Here is a 20,936-nt window from a genome sequence, read left to right on the forward strand (position 1 = left end):
TTATGTCAGAAAGTAACCAGGTATTTGCTCTTTGGAAATTCTTTCCACAGTACTTTGCGCAAGAAGTCTCTAATCTGAATATTAAAAAAACGTTTTGTTTGTTTTGTGTCTGTTTCCAATTGGATAGTATGGTATCTAGAAAATTTATTTTTTAAAAGGCAAAAGATTTATTTTGCCGGGTCGAAATGGCAGTTTAAAACTGAACTTCAGGCTGCAATGGCAGGCCTGAGATATGTTTTAAAAGGCTTCTTCAGAGGGTGGCACAATGCGTTTTGCAGGCCCACTAGTAGCATTTACTTTAAGGCCCTTGGTACGTGTAGTACCTTTTACTAGTGATTTACAAGTAAATTATATATGCCAATTAGATATAAGTCAACTGTACCGTGTTTTAGGGAGTGATCACAAGAAGTTTACCACTGGTTAGCATAAAAAAGTGCACAGAGTCCTAATGGCAACAAAAATGGGTTCAGCAACAAGAAGGCAAATGTTTGGGGGAGACCCTACAAAAAGGGCCAAGGCCAACATAAATGGGACCCCTCCCACTTTGCAAATGTATTAACACCCCAAATTTGAAGTCCGCAACTTTTCAAAGGTTTGCACCACAAATTACAGTGCAAACCATTGATACAATGGATACCCATTTAGTGTATGGAAGAGATGCCCATAACAAGCCCCTTCCCAATACCTAATTGATTTCCAGTCGCAAATCTATTTTAGGCGTCAATAAATCTTTACACAATCCTAAAATAGGATTAGTGCATTGGAAATGTTGCAAACTCCGATTCAGAGTATTTGCGACTGCAAAATGAATACTACATGACCCCTGATCCCTTGGGTGAAACTTGCACATGTCCATGCAGTAAAGCTTTTGCAGAAGTCTAAAAATATCTCTGATGGAAATCCATCTGATTTGGAGGCTTTATTACTCAATTGTTTCTGTAAAGTTTCTTCTAAATTCGATGAATGCACAGTTTGCATCAAAGAGATCTAGGCAGTCCAGAATAATACCTTCCATAATGTTACTAGATTCCATACAGGGTGTTGCATCAAAGGACTTGAATATTTTTGTCAACCCTTGCATAGAATGTATTGCCATTCAATTATCAAATGTAATGGGTCTAATGTGATTACAGCAATATTGCCTTTTTTGTCGGATTCTAAACACCCCAATTTACATCTGTGAGAATTGGTGCTGAGGATATTGAACAGACACAATTGAAAGGAAATGTAGTATTATGCACACCACAGATTACTCTGTATGCAAAAATTGCTTCAATAATTAGCACCATTTGCAAACATTTTGCATCCCTAAGAATCGATGAGATGCGCAAAAAAGTGTAATTTGTGCAGAAATATTTAAGTCCTTATGTGCATTTTTCATGACGCATTATTATTATAATCCTTACTAATTCTACGGAAATAGTAATAGTAGTATTCTAATATTATATTTAGTGCTTTTTATTATACTAATATTTGTATTACTATTATTAGTAGTAATAGTATTGACAGTAGTAGTGGTATTATTAGCAGTAGTCTCATTAAGAATGATAATAAAATAACTAATAATATTATTGCGATTAATTTTGTATAATTAATAATATTGCTCTCTTTACAAATAATACAATTCTCAATTATATTAACATTCTAACAATCAGAAGAGTAATAACTATACCCCAAATAAGGATGAAATTATTACATCTATTATTGACATAGTCATGATTATGATTAGAATAATGCCTTCCTAAAGAACTATTATGCACCAGTATGATTATCTTTTGGGAAAGTTTGTGAATTCCAAGCAGTGGTAAATCTGTCCCCTTTCCCTACAATCTTCAGAACCCTTTAAAAGTTCATGGACAAAATCAAGTATAAAAAAATCGAGTATAAAAAAACCCAGAAACTACACCATATTCCGCCTAAATGAATCTTTCAAGCCATTTTAATTCTGAACGCCTCCTATATAAAAAAAATACTTTTCGTATTGTATTGCTTTTGATTTTAAACTGTCTTATCTATGAATAAAAATGATCGATTTTATAGTGATGTAATTGTATTGGGATTACTATTTTATTCAAATGTGCTTTTATGGCTCTTTTTAATTAGTCGTATAAAGTTTACGAACCTAACCATTAATCAATCAATCAGTAATTGTTAAGTGCGACTACTCACACAGCGAAGGTCTCAAGGGGCTGATCAAAGTTGAGTGTTCATCTATGATAGATAAAATGGAAACCAGGAAAAATTAGCAATTCATTATCCATATGGTTCTTATCATAATTATGTATGCAAATCACCTATTTGACAGTACTGCATATCATTCTAATCCTTGTCCCATTATGTTGGGTTTATATAAGTCTGGCAAAGTGACCCTAAATAAAGTTTTCAAAAAGTATTCAAATGAAGGAAATACTGCATTTATAACATGGTCTGTTAGATATAGGGGACACATAAGAGACCAGTGCTATACTACAATGTTCTAAAGACAATGTAGCTCATCAGATGGTTTTTAAAATGTAGTCATTAATTGACTGAAAAGTCCTTGAGAGCTCAATCTATTACATTGTCTCCAGAGAATTTTTAAGAAACATGTGTATGCATAAAACAAGTAAAATCTTGCCGGCGCTTGCATGTAAGACCTTCCTGTAACTATACATGGACAATAAAATCAGCCTGAGCAAAAATGTTCAAACCAGCCCCACACTGCATCTGACCTCTGACCCTGTTTACCAGGCAGGTCGCTCCCCTCACCGCCACGCAGCCCCCTGTGTGACCACTGACCGCTGCTGCATTGTGTCTGCCTGCGTCAGAGTGACTGTGCCCTCCTTCTCTTCTGTACCCACGAGTGAGTGATTCTCCCCCACTGTACCTGTGTATTTTGCTGCCTTGATTGTTCCCCTCTCCTTTGGTGCCCAGATTGTGTCCCTTTTTTCTTCTGTCATTCCCCGCGTCTCCCCCTCGCCGCCCGTTTCCCGCCGCCGCGTCCCGTAGCTCCGCCCCCCTCGCACCCTATTGGGTGCCGTGTCCCGTAGCTCCGCCCCCCTTGCACCCTATTGGCCACCCCGCTCCCACCTCCCAGCTGCTCCTCCCTCCCTCTCCCACTCATATGGAGGCCGCGTAGCGGTAGAGAGAGCGACCTCTGACCCTGTTTACCAGGCAGGCCGCTCCCCTCACCGCCACGCAGCCCCCTGTGTGACCACTGACCGCTGCTGCATTGTGTCTGCCTGCGTCAGAGTGACTGTGCCCTCCTTCTCTTCTGTACCCACGAGTGAGTGATTCTCCCCCACTGTACCTGTGTATTTTGCTGCCTTGATTGTTCCCCTCTCCTTTGGTGCCCAGATTGTGTCCCTTTTTTCTTCTGTCATTCCCCACGTCTCCCCCTCGCCGCCCGTTTCCCGCCGCCGCATCCCGTAGCTCCGCCCCCCTCGCACCCTATTGGCCGCCGTGTCCCGTAGCTCCACCCCCCTCGCATCCTATTGGGCGCCCCGCTCCCACCTCCCAGCTGCTTCTCCCTCCCTCTCCCACACATATGGAGGCCGCGCAGCGGTAGAGAGAGCGACCTCTGACCCTGTTTACCAGGCAGGTCGCTCCCCTCACCGCCACGCAGCCCCCTGTGTGACCACTGACCGCTGCTGCATTGTGTCTGCCTGCGTCAGAGTGACTGTGCCATCCTTCTCTTCTGTACCCACGAGTGAGTGATTCTCCCCCACTGTACCTGTGTATTTTGCTGCCTTGATTGTTCCACTCTCCTTTGGTGCCCAGATTGTGTCCCTTTTTTCTTCTGTCATTCCCCGCGTCTTCCCCTCGCCGCCCGTTTCTCGCCGCCGCGTCCCGTAGCTCCGCCCCCCTCGCACCCTATTGGCCGCCGCGTCCCGTAGCTCTGCCCCCCTCGCACCCTATTGGCCGCCCCGCTCCCAGCTGCTCCTCCCTCCCTCTCCCACTCATATGGAGGCCGCGCAGTGGCTGCGCAGCGGACGAGCGCAGAGGGTGCGCCGCTGGCGCGCCGAAGGCGCGGCTAAGGCAAGCCTGTCTGCGCGCGTCCGCGCCTGGCCCGCGCCCAGCGCCAGACCCCCTGGCCCCCGCAGATGCCAGCCCACCCGCAAGACCTACAACGCCGCCGCTCTCATCGCACTCAACACCGGCCGGAGCCCCGGCTGCTGCAGAGCCACCCCAAGACGCACCCACGGACCCTTCACCTGCCAATCCTGCAAGTTCTCCTGCATCCGGACCCATACCGCACCCGCAAAGCCAAGCACCAACAGCAACCACCTGAAGCACCTGAAGTGCATCCTGCTCAACACACGCTCCGTCCACAGGCACGCAGTGGAACTCTGGAACCTGCTCGACGCCACATGCCCAGACGTCGCCTTCCTCACGGAAACCTGGATGAACGCCTCCTCAGCACCCGACATCGCCATCGCCATCCCGGACGGATACAAGATCACCCGGAGGGACCGCGCCAACCAGAATGGAGGAGGCATCGCCATCGTCCACAAGAGCACCATCTGCATCACGACCAACTCCGAAGACACCCTCACAGCCGCCGAACACCTGCACTTCCAGATCCACACCGACCCCAAGACCACCCTCAGAGGCACCCTCATCTACAGACCCCCGGGACCTCGCACACAATTCAGCAAAGACATCACCGACTTCATCAGCCCACACGCCCTCCCCTCCGCTGACTACATCCTCCTCGGGGACCTCAACTTCCACCTGGAGAACAACAACGACCGCAACACCACCACCCTGCTGGACAACCTCGCTAACCTCGGACTCAAGCAACTGGTGACCACCCCCACCCACTACGCTAGCCACACGCTCGACCCCGTCTTCTCCTCCAGCAAGGACATCACCTTCAGCCACACCACCGGACTCCTCTGGACAGACCACAGCTGCGTCCACTTCAGCTTCAGAAGGACCACGACTCAACACCACCCGCAACTGGTCCCCCGCAGAAGCTGGAACAAGATCACTGCCGACCAGCTCACCACATCCCTGAGCCAGAACCCCCCCACCAGATCAGCGAACCCCAACCAAGCCGCCAACAACCTCACGAAATGGATCAGCAACTGCGCAGACGACCTCGCTCCACTGAAGACCCCCCCCGCCAGACCCAGCACCAAGAAAGCATCTTGGTTTACCGACGAACTCAAGAGCTCCAAGAAGAACTGCCGGGCCCTCGAGAAAGCCTGGCGCAGAGACCCAACTACAGACAACATAACCACCCTCAAGCTCGCCACTCGAAGACATCACCAGCTGATCCACGCCACCAAGAAATCCGCATTCAAGGAACGACTGGACAACAACGCCCGCAACAGCAAGGAACTCTTCAACATCGTCAAAGAGCTCTCGAACCCCAGCGCGGAAACAACAACATCACGCCCTCGCAAGACCTCTGCAACTCGCTCGCCTCGTTCTTCCACAGCAAGATCGCAGACATACACAACAGTTTCAGCACACAGCCAACGCACCCTACGACCGGAACAACGTCCCCCACCACCACCCTCCGCGCCTGGACCCCGGTCAACACCGAAGACACCATCCGCACGATGAACTCCATCCACTCAGGATCTCCAACAGACCCCTGCCCTCACCACGTCTTCAACAAGGCCGACTCCGTCATCGCACCCCACCTGCGGGACATCATCAACGCCTCCTTCGACACCGCCACATTCCCAGAGAGCTGGAAGCACACCGAACTCAGCGCCCTACTGAAGAAACCATCAGCGGACCTCACCGACCTCAAAAACTACCGCCCCATCTCGCTCCTTCCTTTTCCGGCCAAAGTCATCGAGAAAACCATCAACAGACAACTGGCCGCCTTGCTCGAGACGAACGGATCCCTCGACCACTCGCAGTCCGGCTTCCAGGCCAACCACAGCACCGAGACCGCCCTCATCACAGCCACCGGTGACATCCGAGCTTTGCTCGACAACGGGCAAACAACGGCCCTCATCCTCCTGGACCTCTCCGCGGCGTTCGACAAGGTCTGCCACCGCACCCTAGTGCAGCGCCTCAACAACATCGGTATCCAGGAGAAGGCACTGGAATGGATCATCTCCTTCCTCGCCGGAAGAACACAGAGAGTCCGCCTTCCCCCATTCAGATCCGAGGCCACCGAAGTCATCTGCGGCGTACCACAAGGATCATCACTCAGCCCCACCCTCTTCAACGTCTACATGAGCCCCCTCGCTGCCATCGCACGCCAACACAACCTCAACATCATCTCCTACGCCGACGACACCCAGCTGATCCTCTCCCTCACCAACGACCCCGCCACCGCCAGAACCAACCTACACGAAGGGATGAAAGACGTAGCTGAGTGGATGACGAACAGCCGCCTGAAACTGAACTCAGATAAGACGGAAGTCCTCATCCTGGGATCATCACCCTCCGCCTGGGACGACTCCTGGTGGCCCCCTGCCCTTGGCAGCGCACCCAAACCAACAGACCACGCACGCAACCTGGGCTTCGTCCTGGACTCCTCCCTCTCCATGTCCAGACAAGTCAACGCCGTCTCCGCATCATGCTTCAACATCCTACGCATGCTACGTAAGATCTTCCGGTGGATCCCCACCAAAACCAGGAAGACGGTCACCCAGGCCCTCGTCACCAGCCGACTGGACTACGGCAACTCCCTCTACGCCGGAACCACAGCCAAACTCCAGAAACGACTCCAGCGCATCCAGAACGCCTCAGCACGCCTCATCCTGGACATTCCCCGACACAGCCACATCTCCGTACACCTGAGAAACCTGCACTGGCTCCCCGTCAGCAAGAGAATCACGTTCCGACTCCTCACCCACGCACACAAAGCTCTCCACAACCAAGGCCCAAGATACCTCAACGACCGCTTGGCCTTCTACACTCCCACCCGCCAGCTTCGATCAAACAGCCACGCCCTCGCCGACGTCCCCCGCATCCGAAGAGCCACAACAGGAGGAAGATCCTTCTCCTACCTGGCTGCCAAGACGTGGAACTCCCTCCCCATCCACCTCCGCCTGACCCAAGACCACCTCTCCTTCAGGAAGCAACTCAAGACCTGGCTGTTCGAGCAGCAGCGGACCCCCCTCCCCCAAGCGCCTTGAGACCCTCCGGGTGAGTAGCGCGCTATACAAATGCTTGATTGATTGACTGCATGGAGTTGCTGTCCCATCCTGCTTTGAAATCAGCCCCTAGCCTGCAGCCTACCATGAAAATGGTTATGGGAACTGCACCTCTTATGTTGATATGTGTGTGTATACCTTGAACAACAGGACTGGATAGGCCTAACCATGCACTAAGGGGCCTATTCACAGAACTAATCTGAGATAAAATCCTAAACTTACTACTTTTAGTATTCACAGAAGGCATGTAGTAGTAGTAAAGTTAGGACTCCTAACTTTACTACTACTAAATGCCTTTTGTGAATATCGAAAGTCGTAAAGTTAGAATTTTGTCTCAGATTAGTTCTGTGAATCGGCCCCTCAGTTCTTTGATTGCATATGAAAAGTCTTTCATTGTTGAGTGTAAGGATTTGCACCATTCCTTACCTTATCCTGTTGCCTTAAGGTTCCAGTTCGTTTTTGGAGTTTTGCTTGATACATCTTAGGTACTCCTGAGACTATGGGCTTCAGTGTCTGTGAGGGCTTGTGAATTGACTTTTGCTGATGTATACTTCACCCAACCGTGTTGCAATGTAGGTCGCTGTTGAGCAGGGCTGCATCATGTTGTGGTGCTAGCTTGAGAACTTAGTTGGCCAGAGCGTTCAGCCAGAGGGTTAGCAGTGCTGATACAGATTTTCGTTCTCTGGAGAAGACCAATATTTGCCTTTTGAAAAGAGCTTCTGAAAAGATCTATTTAGTCCAGGATGCTGTTTCTGTATAATTTGTATCAAAAATGTCTGCACTACTCACTTGTTATCTTGTGAGACCTTAAATGGGGAGTGCAGATTTGCAGGTTCCGCCAGGGCTATGTAATTGGGGGTGGGCTACAAGCTTTCTTTCTATTGTCCGTTCACTCATCTATAATGTTCTGGTGTCCAGTAGATTGTTCCACTGCTCCATGTTGCCCTCCGGTGACATACTCCTAATTTCCATAGGTAATTTGATAGATGAGTACATAGCGCCAAGTTGTAGGCCATTCTCGTAAATTCCGACATCTCTTCTCCAAATGTTATGTGAATTATGCTTTATATGAGTGACAGACCCCAAGGACGACTTACCGCTCCTCACCAGTAGACATGTCTTATATTGATAAACAAATGGCAGCACAGCATGAGTGACAGGTGACTACACGCCTTCTGATCCATTCACAACCCTGGCAGATGGTCTACTTCTACTGGCCACAAACGCCAACTGATCACATCGCTTTCCACACACCCTCCAGAATACACCCCACCACATGACCATCAATTTCGTATGCTCATTACAGTGGTGAGTCCATGCCCTTATAGCCATTTTCCTTCCTTGGATGGTATGTTTAGCGGTTGACTTTGTTGTTTTGAAAAAGATGCAATGATTCATAATATAATTACGGAGTCACATCTCGTATTCACAGAGGTTACTGAGAACCTCCAGCCAACCTGTGCTATCCTTTTCCCATGATTAGTTTAGACTCTTACTTTTGGAGAATTGAACCAAATGACTCAGGAACCCTAACACCACCACTGAGATGGAGGTCTAAGTCATTAGCATACAAGAGATGCATGTTCCTTCTCCATGATCAATAGTTTATACCAGTATTTGGAGATTCAAGTCACACTGCTCAGCTGCAGAGAGGTCTCCTTGTTCTGATCGGGCAGTGCCCAATGGGCCCAATATTTTAGGGCAGAGCTCAAAGGAAAACAGCATTGTTGATACTTCCACAATAGACTGAATGATCTTCTAATTTCTTCTTTTGCGGGATTTTTGGCCCTACGCCTGTCACGTCACAAACATTCGATTCACCACACAGAGGGTCTCATCACTGAGGTGCAGCTTAATTTGTTGCACCAAATATTGTGGCAACATTTTTTTGGGGCGTATTTGTTGTACATGCCAATTTGTACTGAATGCATATGTGCATAGATATCCCTGTTTGCTTTTGGAAGATTACACACTAGCCTTTGAACATTCCATAGCCATAGAAAAGCATTACAAACACTCCTGGAAAGGTTCAGTTTTCAGAATGTTCATTGTTTGTGTGTGTGTCTCTGTGGAAAAATACAAACTTCACTGCTTTATATAATGTGAAAGTCTTTAGAAGTAGGCATTCACATCCAAATACCTAGGGCCTGCACAGCATGTTTAAACATTTGATATTTGTGCATAATTGTATTGTGATTGCATTAGCACTTATTACAGCTGACATGGTGATGAAGTTCTTTAAGTTGGTAGCACCCTACTTTGTCACCCACACTTCAACCATTTACAAAACTATGCCACAGCAGCTATGGCCCATACTTACTTAGAAACAAAAACGGTCTTAAACAATTGTTTGTTTATCTGGAAAAAAAAATTAAATGCCACATCCAGCCTTAATACTGAGAGCATATGGCTTTGTGCAGCAATGTGTAGGTGAGTACCTGCAGATCCTCAACGTTTGTAATTATTCTAAGGGTTACAGTCACCCTAACAGACTTTGAAAAAGGGTTGGTTTGTGGCCTGTATGTGCACTCAAAGTACTTTTATACAGGGTAATCTTAAGGAATTTGGGGACCCTGGGCCAAACCGATTAAGGGGGCCCCTCTTCGCCAAAAACTTAGAATTTATTATCCATTTTCAACTAATTCACACCCATTGATCATACCTTAAAAGTTAAGCAGTTGTGAAAATAGAGGAAAAATTATAGGCAATTGCTCATTTAAAATCAACCACCCGTACCGTTTAATATCCCCCCTTTTTTAGAGTTGCCCTTGGACTGCCTTGAGCCACATAGAGCACGTAGATTGGCATTGAAGTGGAACATAGGGCAGCCCTGTGTGAGGCTGTGGTATACTTGCCAACATTCTATGATAACTCAATGAGGAGCCATGTCCAGACAAAATAACAAGGGGCCCGCTTGAAAGGTGGGGCCCTGGGCCACAGCCTTCTTTGCCCATACCTTAAAACGTCTCTGCTTTTAAATAATCGTAAAGGCCTTTAAAGTCCTGGGGCCAGATGTATCAAAGGGTTTTACCCATTCTGTGTCTATGGAAAAATGTGCTCGTAGCTATGGCCCCTGGACCTAAGTGCAATCTGCGCTGACTCATGAACGTAAATTGTAAAGCAGCTGTTTTCACAAACATTGACTATCTTGCTTTGGTTGTGTGTGCACAGTTGCAGCAATAGAATTGCCAGCATGTCGTGAAGGAGAGTAATTTATCTGGCATGTTAATGCTGCCATATCTGAATAAATCTTCATTATAAATGAAATATAAACAAAAATAAGTTAGGTGTAAAATTTATAGCACAGCATGTCAGCATGTTGAATGTGAGATAGTTATGACGACTGTCGCTTATATCTGTCCTATATATCTATTTATAACTGCATGTCAAAGGTCAAGAACAAGTGGGACTGCAGGGGCAATACAAAACTAAATCCTCCAATAGTCTTATTTAAGAGCCTTACTTTGGAGGTGTGCTTTAGACCCAAGACACATAATGAAGACGCTACATACCTATCTAACTGTCATCTAAGCCTCAGACTATGGAATCCAGTAGTAGGGATGCGGGGGGACCTGTGCGATGGCTTACATAAGCAGGGGAAGCATCTCTACTGCACATCTATATGAGCTTTCTCTCTCTTATGTCTTTAGATGTTCTGGATTAGTACCCAATACTTTCTTACATTCTAGAGCAGGTCATGCAAAGATGTATCTCAAGCATTATGCACATGCTGTGAATCTCGAGCCTCGAAACAGCAGAGCCCAGTGGAAGCACTGAGGAGCATACATCACTTTTTCTAAAGTTGTGGTGGCGATAGGGGCTTCGCCTTATTTACAAGGGACACTTTCCTGCACATAAACAGTCTTCCCCTGCAACGCCGGCACCCTTGCACTACCGTGCAAGGGTGCCTGCGTTGGTGCTAGGTGGTTAAATTCGCAACAGCACCGGTGTTCTTAATGAGATGAACAGTGTAGTGGTGAAATACAGAGCCTATCCATTACCCTTTATGAAAATCACATTCTGAAAGTTCCTGATAGGTTATGCTCATAGAATATACAAAATTGTGGCGGGAGGAATGCTTGAATTAATCTCAGCCAATGCTGATAACTTGGGTCGCATCCCAGTCCATTGTTATTTCACACTCCATGACACCTCAATTTGGAACCATCGACAAGCAAATCAGTCTCAACCCTGCTCCAATAGGAACAGTCCAGTCCGAACTGCTAGGCCAGGTAGACCCTGAACTTGAACACAAGCAACCCAGGACTGGTTTCGACCTGTTTGGTAATATCTGTACTACTTATCACTGCCCTGTTAAAACGTCAATAGGCTAGAGAATATCTTTAAACATCCTGCTCAACATAATTACTTGATGTGACAGAACTGTGCATGGCTTGAGAAATATAGAGTGCAGTCTAACATACGTGCTTTCTGTTGTACAATAGCCTAGTTACACCATAGTGACATGTTCATTACAATATACAAAATATATTAAAAATGACAGAGCCAGAGTTCCTTTCTACAGACTTCGATTCTGTCAGGCAATTTAAACCAGTGGCAGCTGGCATAGCTCGCGGGGGTTGGGACGGGCGCAGGGGGATCACGGCGGTCATAAAAAACTTACCTTGAGGCTGGGTCCCACTTCTCTGGTTAAACGGAAAGGGTATACAGTTCCTCTTCTCTGGCCCTGCTCTCCTGTCTCTGACTCGAGAAAGCAGGCAGCCAGGCTCCCTCCCCTAAGCCGATCACAACGCTGCAATGCATCATTGTGATTGATCTGAGGGCAGTGACACTGTTCTGAGCGCCGTGACAACTGTTTAAACCAGTGGCGGATTAGCCGCCACTGGATTAAACAGTTGTCAATATTGAACATTCTATGCCCTGCATTCCACAAAGTCATAGAAAAGAAAACGTGATCAGGGCATGACAAACAGTCCCTTTGACTCATCTGTTTAGACTTTGATGAGCCACTTTTACGTGCATGCAGACAATTTAAAGCAGCTGTGACAATATATTCTGCTTGCCCCCACTTTAAACAATAAACTGCAAGCATGTGTGTGTGTGTGTGTGTGTGTGTGTGTGTGTATTTGCTTGTGTACAAGTGAGTCTGCACATCTGTGTGTGTGTCTAAAACATAGTAGTTTCACACTCCTGCAGAAATGTGTGCTTTCTGTTGATTTCAATGTATCCCCTCATGTTTCTGAAAGTTTGTGATTTGGTTCACTCATTTACTGAGACAAAAATTGTCTTTACTAGAAATGTTTAGCTCTGCATCTGGAAACTATGCTGGAGTTCCATGTTTACTGCTTGAATACTCGGAAAAGACTGTACTAATCTTTGTAAGAGGAAGATCTGAAATGAACTGCTTAGGAGGAAGTGTAAACTCACGCACATCGAGGGGCATATTTACAATATTTTAGCATAGGGCAGCGCTGCAAGCCTTTTAGCTGTGCTGCCCTTTGTTAAAAGAAAAGGGCAGGAATGCACTGCATCTGCAACATACGGTGCATTGCTGTCTTTTCTGCCAGCCCCGGTGCACAAACTGAACCCGACCGCCAACACAGACACCATTGCACCGTGGTGCAAAGGTGTCTGTTTTGTTGACATGATTGTTTTTGTGCAGGAAGGGAAACCTTCCTCCACAATATACAATCAGAGCAAGCGTTTTTATCGTTCTATGTGCGGAGGATGAGGAAAAAACAAGAAAAATATAAACATTTCTCCTCGTTACGCATGCTTTGGGAAGGCATTAGTTTTGGCGCTGGCCCAGATTTATACTATGTTATAAATCTGGGGTAGTGTAAAAAACCATCAATAAACATGGCTGTTGTGTGGGAACACCCACAGCAACACCCATGGAACGCCCCTTTCATGCAGAGTAAGGCATTGCCTTCCTTCACATTTACAAGGCCATGAAAATCCACGCAGTTGGCTTAGCGAGGGCTTGTAAATATGGGCCGGCACACTGCGCCACACGAGCGTCACAGAAGTGACCTCCGGCGGAGTAAAAGTGCCGCTGGGGCACTGTGAATATGCCCCCAGTGACTCGTGGCCTCGGGCTGCTATTTATCCATTAACCACACTATAGCAGAGAGTCTACATCAACATTTTAGCCTCAGGAGAAGAAAAACACTACAGCATTGTCCATCTTCGCCTGAGAGCGCGAGGCGACCACAGAACGGGCTCTCAGACTATAATGGGAAGCGTTCATTACATTTGGCGCTTTATTTCAGCTAGGGGTTACTCTGTAATTGCACCCATGGCAAAGGCATAATCGGTAAAGTAAGGTGTCTCCAGGGTTTGACAAAGAAAGACCCGCACCCCATGAACACAAGTGGAGATCATTGGTCACTCCTTCCTCTCTAACAATTGGCAAGCGATTCCTATTGTATTTTTCTCACTTCTTCCGTTAAAATCCATTGTGAAATAAAGCCACGGACAATCTAATGCCTTTTACAACGTAGTGCTAATAAATGGCCATCTCTTTGTGGCGTGTCTTCAGAAAGGAGCATAATTGTAATTTGCTTATGAATGCTCAAAGTACAAAAAGCTAATATAATTTTACAATGGCCATACTTATTATTTTATTTTATTTGTATGTTTTTCCTTTTAGGAGTTGTGGTTCTAAGGTCATTTGTATTTATTTATAGTTTGCGTCCATCTGCAGGAGTTTATATCATTTGACCAAGCGCAGTCTGAGTTAATCCCTCGAGGTAAAAGAAGCAAGGAGGGAAAAGATGGTAAAGATAGGCAAGGCGATAATGAAGGAAAAGAGTGAGCCAATGACAAGAGAAAAATGACAGGAAAAAACATAAACAATGGAAAGCGTAGAGTTAGGTGAAAATGTAGTTAAAAACTTAGCTAGAAAATGTGAACAGAAACTAAAGAATAGACAGAGCCACATGGTGGGAAAAGACATAAGAAAACCCACGAGGCATGAAAACAGAGCAGACAAAACTAAAGGAGCAACTCCAGGAGAAGCTCCCCCCCTTGTCCCAAATCAAATAGCCCAGGACACCCTGGGAGAATCAGTCATAGAGAGGGCGAGACTCGCAGAGACAGACATGGTCCCGGACAGTAACGATATTTTAAATACCACCAGCAAACACAAAAATGACAAAAAAAATCACAACATGGTAGAATATTGGTCAGAGCAAACTGGTATCATTGAGATCTCATCAACGTTTAAACAATGGCGAAGCACTAATCAGTATTTTAACAAACTATATTATTAATAACGGTATTTTGGATTCGATACTTTTGTACTTACCTGTTTGTAGATAGGAATTGGATATTCTGGTAGTCGATATTTTGTCACCGATATTTTTGCAGGTCGATATTTAGCTCCCCGGTATTCTGTCAGTGATTTGTAACGAACCTGGTGGTGGACTTACAGGTTACATTTAGATACAATGTAAAAGACGCGTTCCTCAGTAGCACAGGTAGATAAACTGGCAGAATTGTTTGAATCTTTTCTGTGAAGGCCAGTCCCAACCACAGGGAAAGGAACCGATGCTAGTTGCCAGGCTGATATTGATACCCTAACACCTGGAAATAGGTCTGAACCCCCATATGCCCAAAACCCCATTTCCACCTCTGACCCTAATAGGGCTAACTGTGAGTCCAGGAGTGGAGATACAGTACTTCTAGGCATGGCTACTAGGCAATATTATGTCAACCAGCAGAGGCCCAGGCATAGATGAGAGGGGGATGTTAATGAGCCCAGCACAGAGGCCAGGGAAGAGAGTAGTGATTTGCCTTTGATTAACCTACCCCCACCTCATCCTTGTATGTCATTGTTCTAGTAGGTGTACCTGAGCTCAAACAAGGGCAGAGGGAAACGCATCTCGAACTGAAGAATAAATGCATGTTTTGGGTGGCAAGGGAGAGACAATCATACTATGAGGACGCTGGCAAGATTCTTATGACACGTAGGGTCAGGTGGGTGGGAAATGGATAGAAAGATGTGCATGAGGATTGCATAGTGATCAATTTTAAAAACCCAATGACTGTCCAAAGCCTTTTATGTTTATACAGTTCTAGTCAAGATGCGGGAAGAAGGTCCATACCGCTAGGATATTTTTACATTTCATTTCAAGCATCAGCAACCAGTATGCACACGAGCCATTGACAGGGGTTGCTGAAGCAGAACCACCAGCAAACTAGACAGTGGCATCAACCCCCCAGACCCTTACTATACAACTTACCCACAGCAAACAGATTTGGGGTCTTAGAAGAGGTTGATTGACTCAAAGTAATGCAGCACCCAGAACAGTCAACCAAATGCCAGGAGAAAACCAGGGAGTGGGCAATTTTAAAGAGGGAGTTTTATTATCGTAGTGCCACATCTGCATTGGGGAGGGTGGAGTGAAGGAGCCCCCTGACACAACTCAACCAGGCTGGGACAAGCAGGCAAGATGTGTAGGCCAAACCGTTGTGGGGCTGTCGCCTAATGATGCTCTCATCAGTCCACCCACAAGACAGCCACAAACTGTGGCTCAGGCCAAAGCCCTAGCAATCTCACCTGACCCCAACCCCCCACTGCCAACAGCTGACAGTAGCAAGGTCCCAAATAGAACTCTGGTGATTAGACTAAACGAGCAGCAGAGAGAAATCACACCACCCAATGTTAATCTGCAATTACCCTTGCCAGCTAAACATACAGACCCAAAAAAGCTGAGGGTCTTATCATGAAATTATGCGGGCCTCAGAAACAAATTGGCCAATCCTGACTGTAGGACTTTTGTGGACCAACACAACATTTGCATGTTCCAGGAAACCTGGGATAGGGAAGATACACAGTGGTTGGGCATTGCGACTTTTAGAATAGCCGCAACCACCAGGGGCAAGGGTAGGCCATCGGGTGGTCTTTGTATATGGGCTGGGTCTCATTTGGGCTGTACAGCTAAGCAGCTGGAGTTTTTTTCAAATTACGTCCAGTGCATTCTTCTGACATTTACATCAAATGCCAGAATTGTCCTGGTCAATGTCTACTCCAGGCCTGTAAGCAACAGCCATGCATCACCGATCTTTGACCAACTGGCTGCTTCCATATCTACCATTTCCTACTATCATTAGATGGTCATTGGTGGTGACTTTAACTGCCAGTTTGAACCCCTGAATGGTCTTCACAGAGGAAGAAGATCTACACTGGGCAATTCCCAAGGCAAACTTTCCGCCAACCAGGGCCTATACACCGTTGGTACTCCAGATTAAATCCTCACCTAAAACCACGCCCTAAGGGTATGCAATGGGCATACCAAATCTGACATACCAGGGAGGCATACTTTTAATCGACCAGGGCACTCTTCTATTATAGACTACTTCCTGGTAGATATCACGATGTGGCACTGGGTGGTGGACTTTGCTGTTTTGACCCGTCATGACAGTGATCGCAATGCCCTGATTGTGGAGGTGGAACTGCCGATTAGCAAGGAAGTCTCTGGTTTAAATATACCATCAGATGACAGATTAACACTGACCAACAATAGAAGAATTGTCCGGTGGTCAGGCATACAGCAATCCTGGGATAGGATTGCTTCCTTATATGATTCAGTCATCCCGTGTCTAGTGGCAGAGGAACAGTCCATCTCTAGCGATGGTACATTCACCTCCCTTACGCGAGTCGCAGAGACCCATGAGGTGCTGACATCTACTCTGGCCAATATATATTTTCCTCTGTCACACTCAAGTGGGCCCAAAAAGGCCAAACACCCCTGTTTTAAGGCTAGTTGTCGGATGGACAAGCTAGCTCTGATAGAGGCAATCAAAACTAAAGTTAGACCCCTAATCAGAGAAAAGAGGGGGCTATATAGAGCCAGCATCACCAAAGCCAAAATAAACTATGTGAGCTGGACAAGTGGAATTCTCTGAAACAGGCCCTATCCACCCATGACATGAAGGCTTTTTGGTGCATAGTTAATACAGGTAGTAGTGAAGGGAAGCAGGCCATTGAACCAAACATCGTAGCTGATGTCTGGAAACAACATTTTTGAGGCCCTTTACTTAAGGCTGGAGGATGAGGGCACAAGTACAGCTAAAGATATTTTTTCCACCGGAGGTCATCTGCTCCGAGGCCCCTCAGATAACTCTCAGAGGAATACCTAGTGCCTTAAGCGAAATTGCCCCCTCCAAAGCTTCAGGACCTGACAAGATCCAGGGGACCTCTTCCGCACCAATCCAACTATTTGGGGCCCCGATCTGTGGATCTTGTTTAATGCTATAGGGAATGGCAATCGCAGCAACTTGGGCTGGCGTGGAAATTCTGCCGGTTCATAAAAAGGGTTCACCACTTCTCCTCTCCAACTGCAGAACCATAAGTGTGGTTTGCGCCTGTGACAGCCGGTCCCTTGCCTGTCACTTGCCACTGCATGTTTATGGTGGAAGTAGGATGTCACCTTTCTTTCCTTCACATGCAGAATGTTATGTAGGTCATTAGAATCCATGTATGTCATAGGACTGTGGGAGTTGTGGCAGTTGGTTTCCTGCTACAGGTTGTGATGACTGAGATCCCCTGTAACAACTAACCTTGATTCTTCATCAGTTGTTTGTGAAGGAGACTTATTTACAGATATCACAATAAGTTTAATTGATGTCAGCCAGAAAATCTTTGCCCGGGTATTGCTGGTTCACCTTCAGACCTGGATGGACTAATTTAAAATGGTGTCTGTATTTGACTGCCTTGGGGTCACATTAACTGAAAAAATGGTCTGGGGGTCCCAAATTAACAAAACAAGCCTGAATCTAGTGCAGAACACAGGAGGGTTGATCAAGCTATTTAGGAACTCTTTCCATAAACCTATCGGACCACTCTTGGAAATATACAAAGTGCAAACAAAGGATGCTGCAATGTACGGGGCTGAACTTTGGGGGCATAGTTCTCTGAGAAATATCACCAGGTACGAGAACACTTTTGTCAGGCAGTTATTTGGTCTCCCCCTCAGTTCTCCCCTTACACCGCTTCATTTGGACTTGGGGGTAAGGCCAATTGCCGACGAAATTGGTCTTAGACCTCTAATTTTTTGGCATCGCCTATGGGTAACCCCGGAATTGGCTGTGAATAGGGATGAGTGAAAGGAGATCCTGGGCTTGCAGGGCATGGGGAAGCTACCTTGGCTAGCATATATCAGGGACTCATTCCTGGACATGGGCAGAGTGAGTCTGTGGAACAACCCTGAGGAAGCCTGCACCACAATTTCTAGAAACAAACTGGTTTGGAGTTACAGGGAGGGTGAACACGCCTGTTTACAGGGGTGCTCAGCAACAGGATCATTAACAGTTGCTTTTTGAGAATAAAAGATCAGTACATCTTAGAATCTGCCCTGGATGAGATACAACCCATGGCAATGAGGAACCTGCATATTCAATTTAGGCATGGGGTTCTCCCGCTGCGCATTTTCTGCAACAAATGGGCAGGTACAATCTCTCTAGGTTGTCTGGCTTGTAGCAATACAGATGAGTCAGAGTTGCATGTATTTTTTTTCTGCCCTGGCTGCAGAAAATCCAGACGCCGTTGGCTGACCCAATTATGTAGAAATCTGGGGACCAAACACTGTGCAAAGGTATTTAGGTTGTTGAAATACAATACTCTATCCCCAATTGATATTGCCATGTCAAGCTTTCTACTCTCTATGTGGAGTGTGCGTAAGTCGTTATCGAAAAACCATGTACAGGACTAAGCTGACAAATTCTCTTTTTTATCTTTTTTTAATCGGGCTTGCTCCATTTTTAAAGCTATTATTTTATCTGTGTTTTTAAAGATTGCTCTTTTAGTTTTTTACTAATATGAAATGTATCAGCTTTATCTCTGCCCAATAATTGTATATTTTATTAATAGGGTATTTTGTATGTGTTGTTATGTATTTTGCTTATTTATAAGGGTGTGGGATAATAGTCTGCAACTGCAATACAGGACATTGGGGCTTTGAGTCTATGTACTGGAGGATGCTTTTATGTATCAGTTTATTGCACTTGCACTTTTATGGTCTAATGACCGCAATAAAATATTTAATTGATTGACAGATATGGCCTCAAAAGTTTAACACAACCTCTCCTACAGCCTTAAATGTTCTGTGTGCATCCCCATGAGCTCAGACCCTGTTCAGTGAGTCTGGCATCACATCTTAAACTCCAGTCTTGCTTTCGCAGGCAGCCAGCTCGCTGTACCACTGGATTCAAGCTAGCCTGGCTGACGAGAAGTGATGCCCTGAAACTGGTGCGGGATGCTTGTTTCCAGTCCACGGAGAACCTGGCCTAGCAGTTCAGGTTGCACCTTTCCCATGAGGAGCAGGGTCAAAGCTGATTTGCATAAGGCTGGGTCCAAACTGGGGTGGTATAGTGAGCAAAAGAACAATGGATTAAACCCAGATCTCTTGACTGGGGGAGAGTGGTTGAAAAGTTTCAGCACTCAGTCCATCATCTTGTTGTGTTAGCCAGCTTGGTCTACAAGGAGCTGGTGTAACATGTTCACTTTTCTTCAGCCAGAGGATTGACTTATTTACTCCCTTCTCTGTCTTTTGAAGTCTAGTATGGCAATCCCATTAACACCACGTTGGCTAGTTAAGCTTTGGCAGAATCAGTGGTGTCAATAGCAAAACTGCCTGGGATATGTCATTTTATGATAGGATGTTCTTAGCCATGTTGACCACTGCCATAGTCTGTATTGTAATGGACAAGTCATGGTTAGTACTAACTCCAACATTGTTGCCAACTTCAGAGGAGCTTAACCGATATTTGAGGTCAAACAAATGGAATTTCAGAAGGGACTTCCATCCCTAGTTGAGGGGATCCCTGTCTTAGCATGATTAAGGACAAGTTTACTTTCTCTCATCCAAATTCCAATGTCAGACAGGCAAACGTGAACCCAGGCTCAGCGCTGATCCCCTAATCCACCTGCACTTCTAGTTGGTTTACTTAAGCATACATCAGATTATCCAGCATAATTATCTTGCACCAGAGTGATCATGTTCCTATTAATTGGAAGCATCATAGGGCCCATCTTTGAGGACCACTGTTTCTAACAGTTCTTGGTTGGAAAAGAGAGGGTTTTAATTTAATTTTCTAGTTCTGACCATCCATAAAATTGGCATTTTTCATCCAATATCTTATGTTTAGCCTGCCCAACAGTATCTCATAATCTACCACGTTCATAGCAGTTGATGTGTTCAATAGCATGATAATCACCCAAAGCAGAATCACTGCAACTTAAAGGTGCCAGACGTTGGATGGGACTGGTGTATGGTGGCATTATCTGTCAATCAAAGCTGTCTTAATCAATTTTTGAATGGAACTAGCAGACCAGACCTGCAACAGGCTTTGGGATTTGACAGGTATCAATATTTTAGTAATTTGCCTTTTTTATGTATTTTGGTTTTGTAATTGAATATACATTAATATATTCACTATATTTTTATCACATTTTCACTAGTTGAATACCCTTGTGGAAAATTACCTGTTTTTAAGAATCGAACAGAGAAGGTGCAAGGTGGCCGAATTGTTGGTGGTGTTGAGTGTCCAAAGGGTGAATGCCCTTGGCAGGTGAGCTCTGGATGTTGGATATTGCTTTATGGACCATGGTAATAACTCTGATTGAGTAATTTTTAAGAATTTAAAAGTCTCAACACATGCATGTAACTGGGTTGAAGAATACACATCAATGCATAACATGCAAATTCGTTCTGTTGAAATAGATTTGTTAAAAAGCGTACCAAGATCTATTCATTGCAACTTATTATAACAGCAATCTCCAGCATGATGTTTAACCTAGGACTGAGGAGCTACAGTTTGACTCTAATTAAGCAATAAATATGTAATCAACAATTTAATTACATT

The 20,936-nt window shown here is 45.7% G+C and overlaps 1 protein-coding gene across 1 annotated transcript in view; it reads left to right on the top strand.

The window, feature by feature from the left end:
• The window catches only part of F7 (coagulation factor VII), a 280,047-nt gene that overhangs the window by 110,677 nt on the left and 148,434 nt on the right, over nt 1–20,936 (top strand). Inside the window, exon 6 of the mRNA XM_085622315.1 lies at nt 20,533–20,642. Coding sequence (XP_085478441.1) covers nt 20,533–20,642 — 110 coding nt within the window. The remainder of the gene's footprint in view (nt 1–20,532; nt 20,643–20,936) is intronic.

The sequence above is a fragment of the Triturus cristatus genome, chromosome 8, assembly GCF_964204655.1.
Source record: "Triturus cristatus chromosome 8, aTriCri1.1, whole genome shotgun sequence".
Lineage (NCBI taxonomy): Eukaryota > Metazoa > Chordata > Amphibia > Caudata > Salamandridae > Triturus > Triturus cristatus.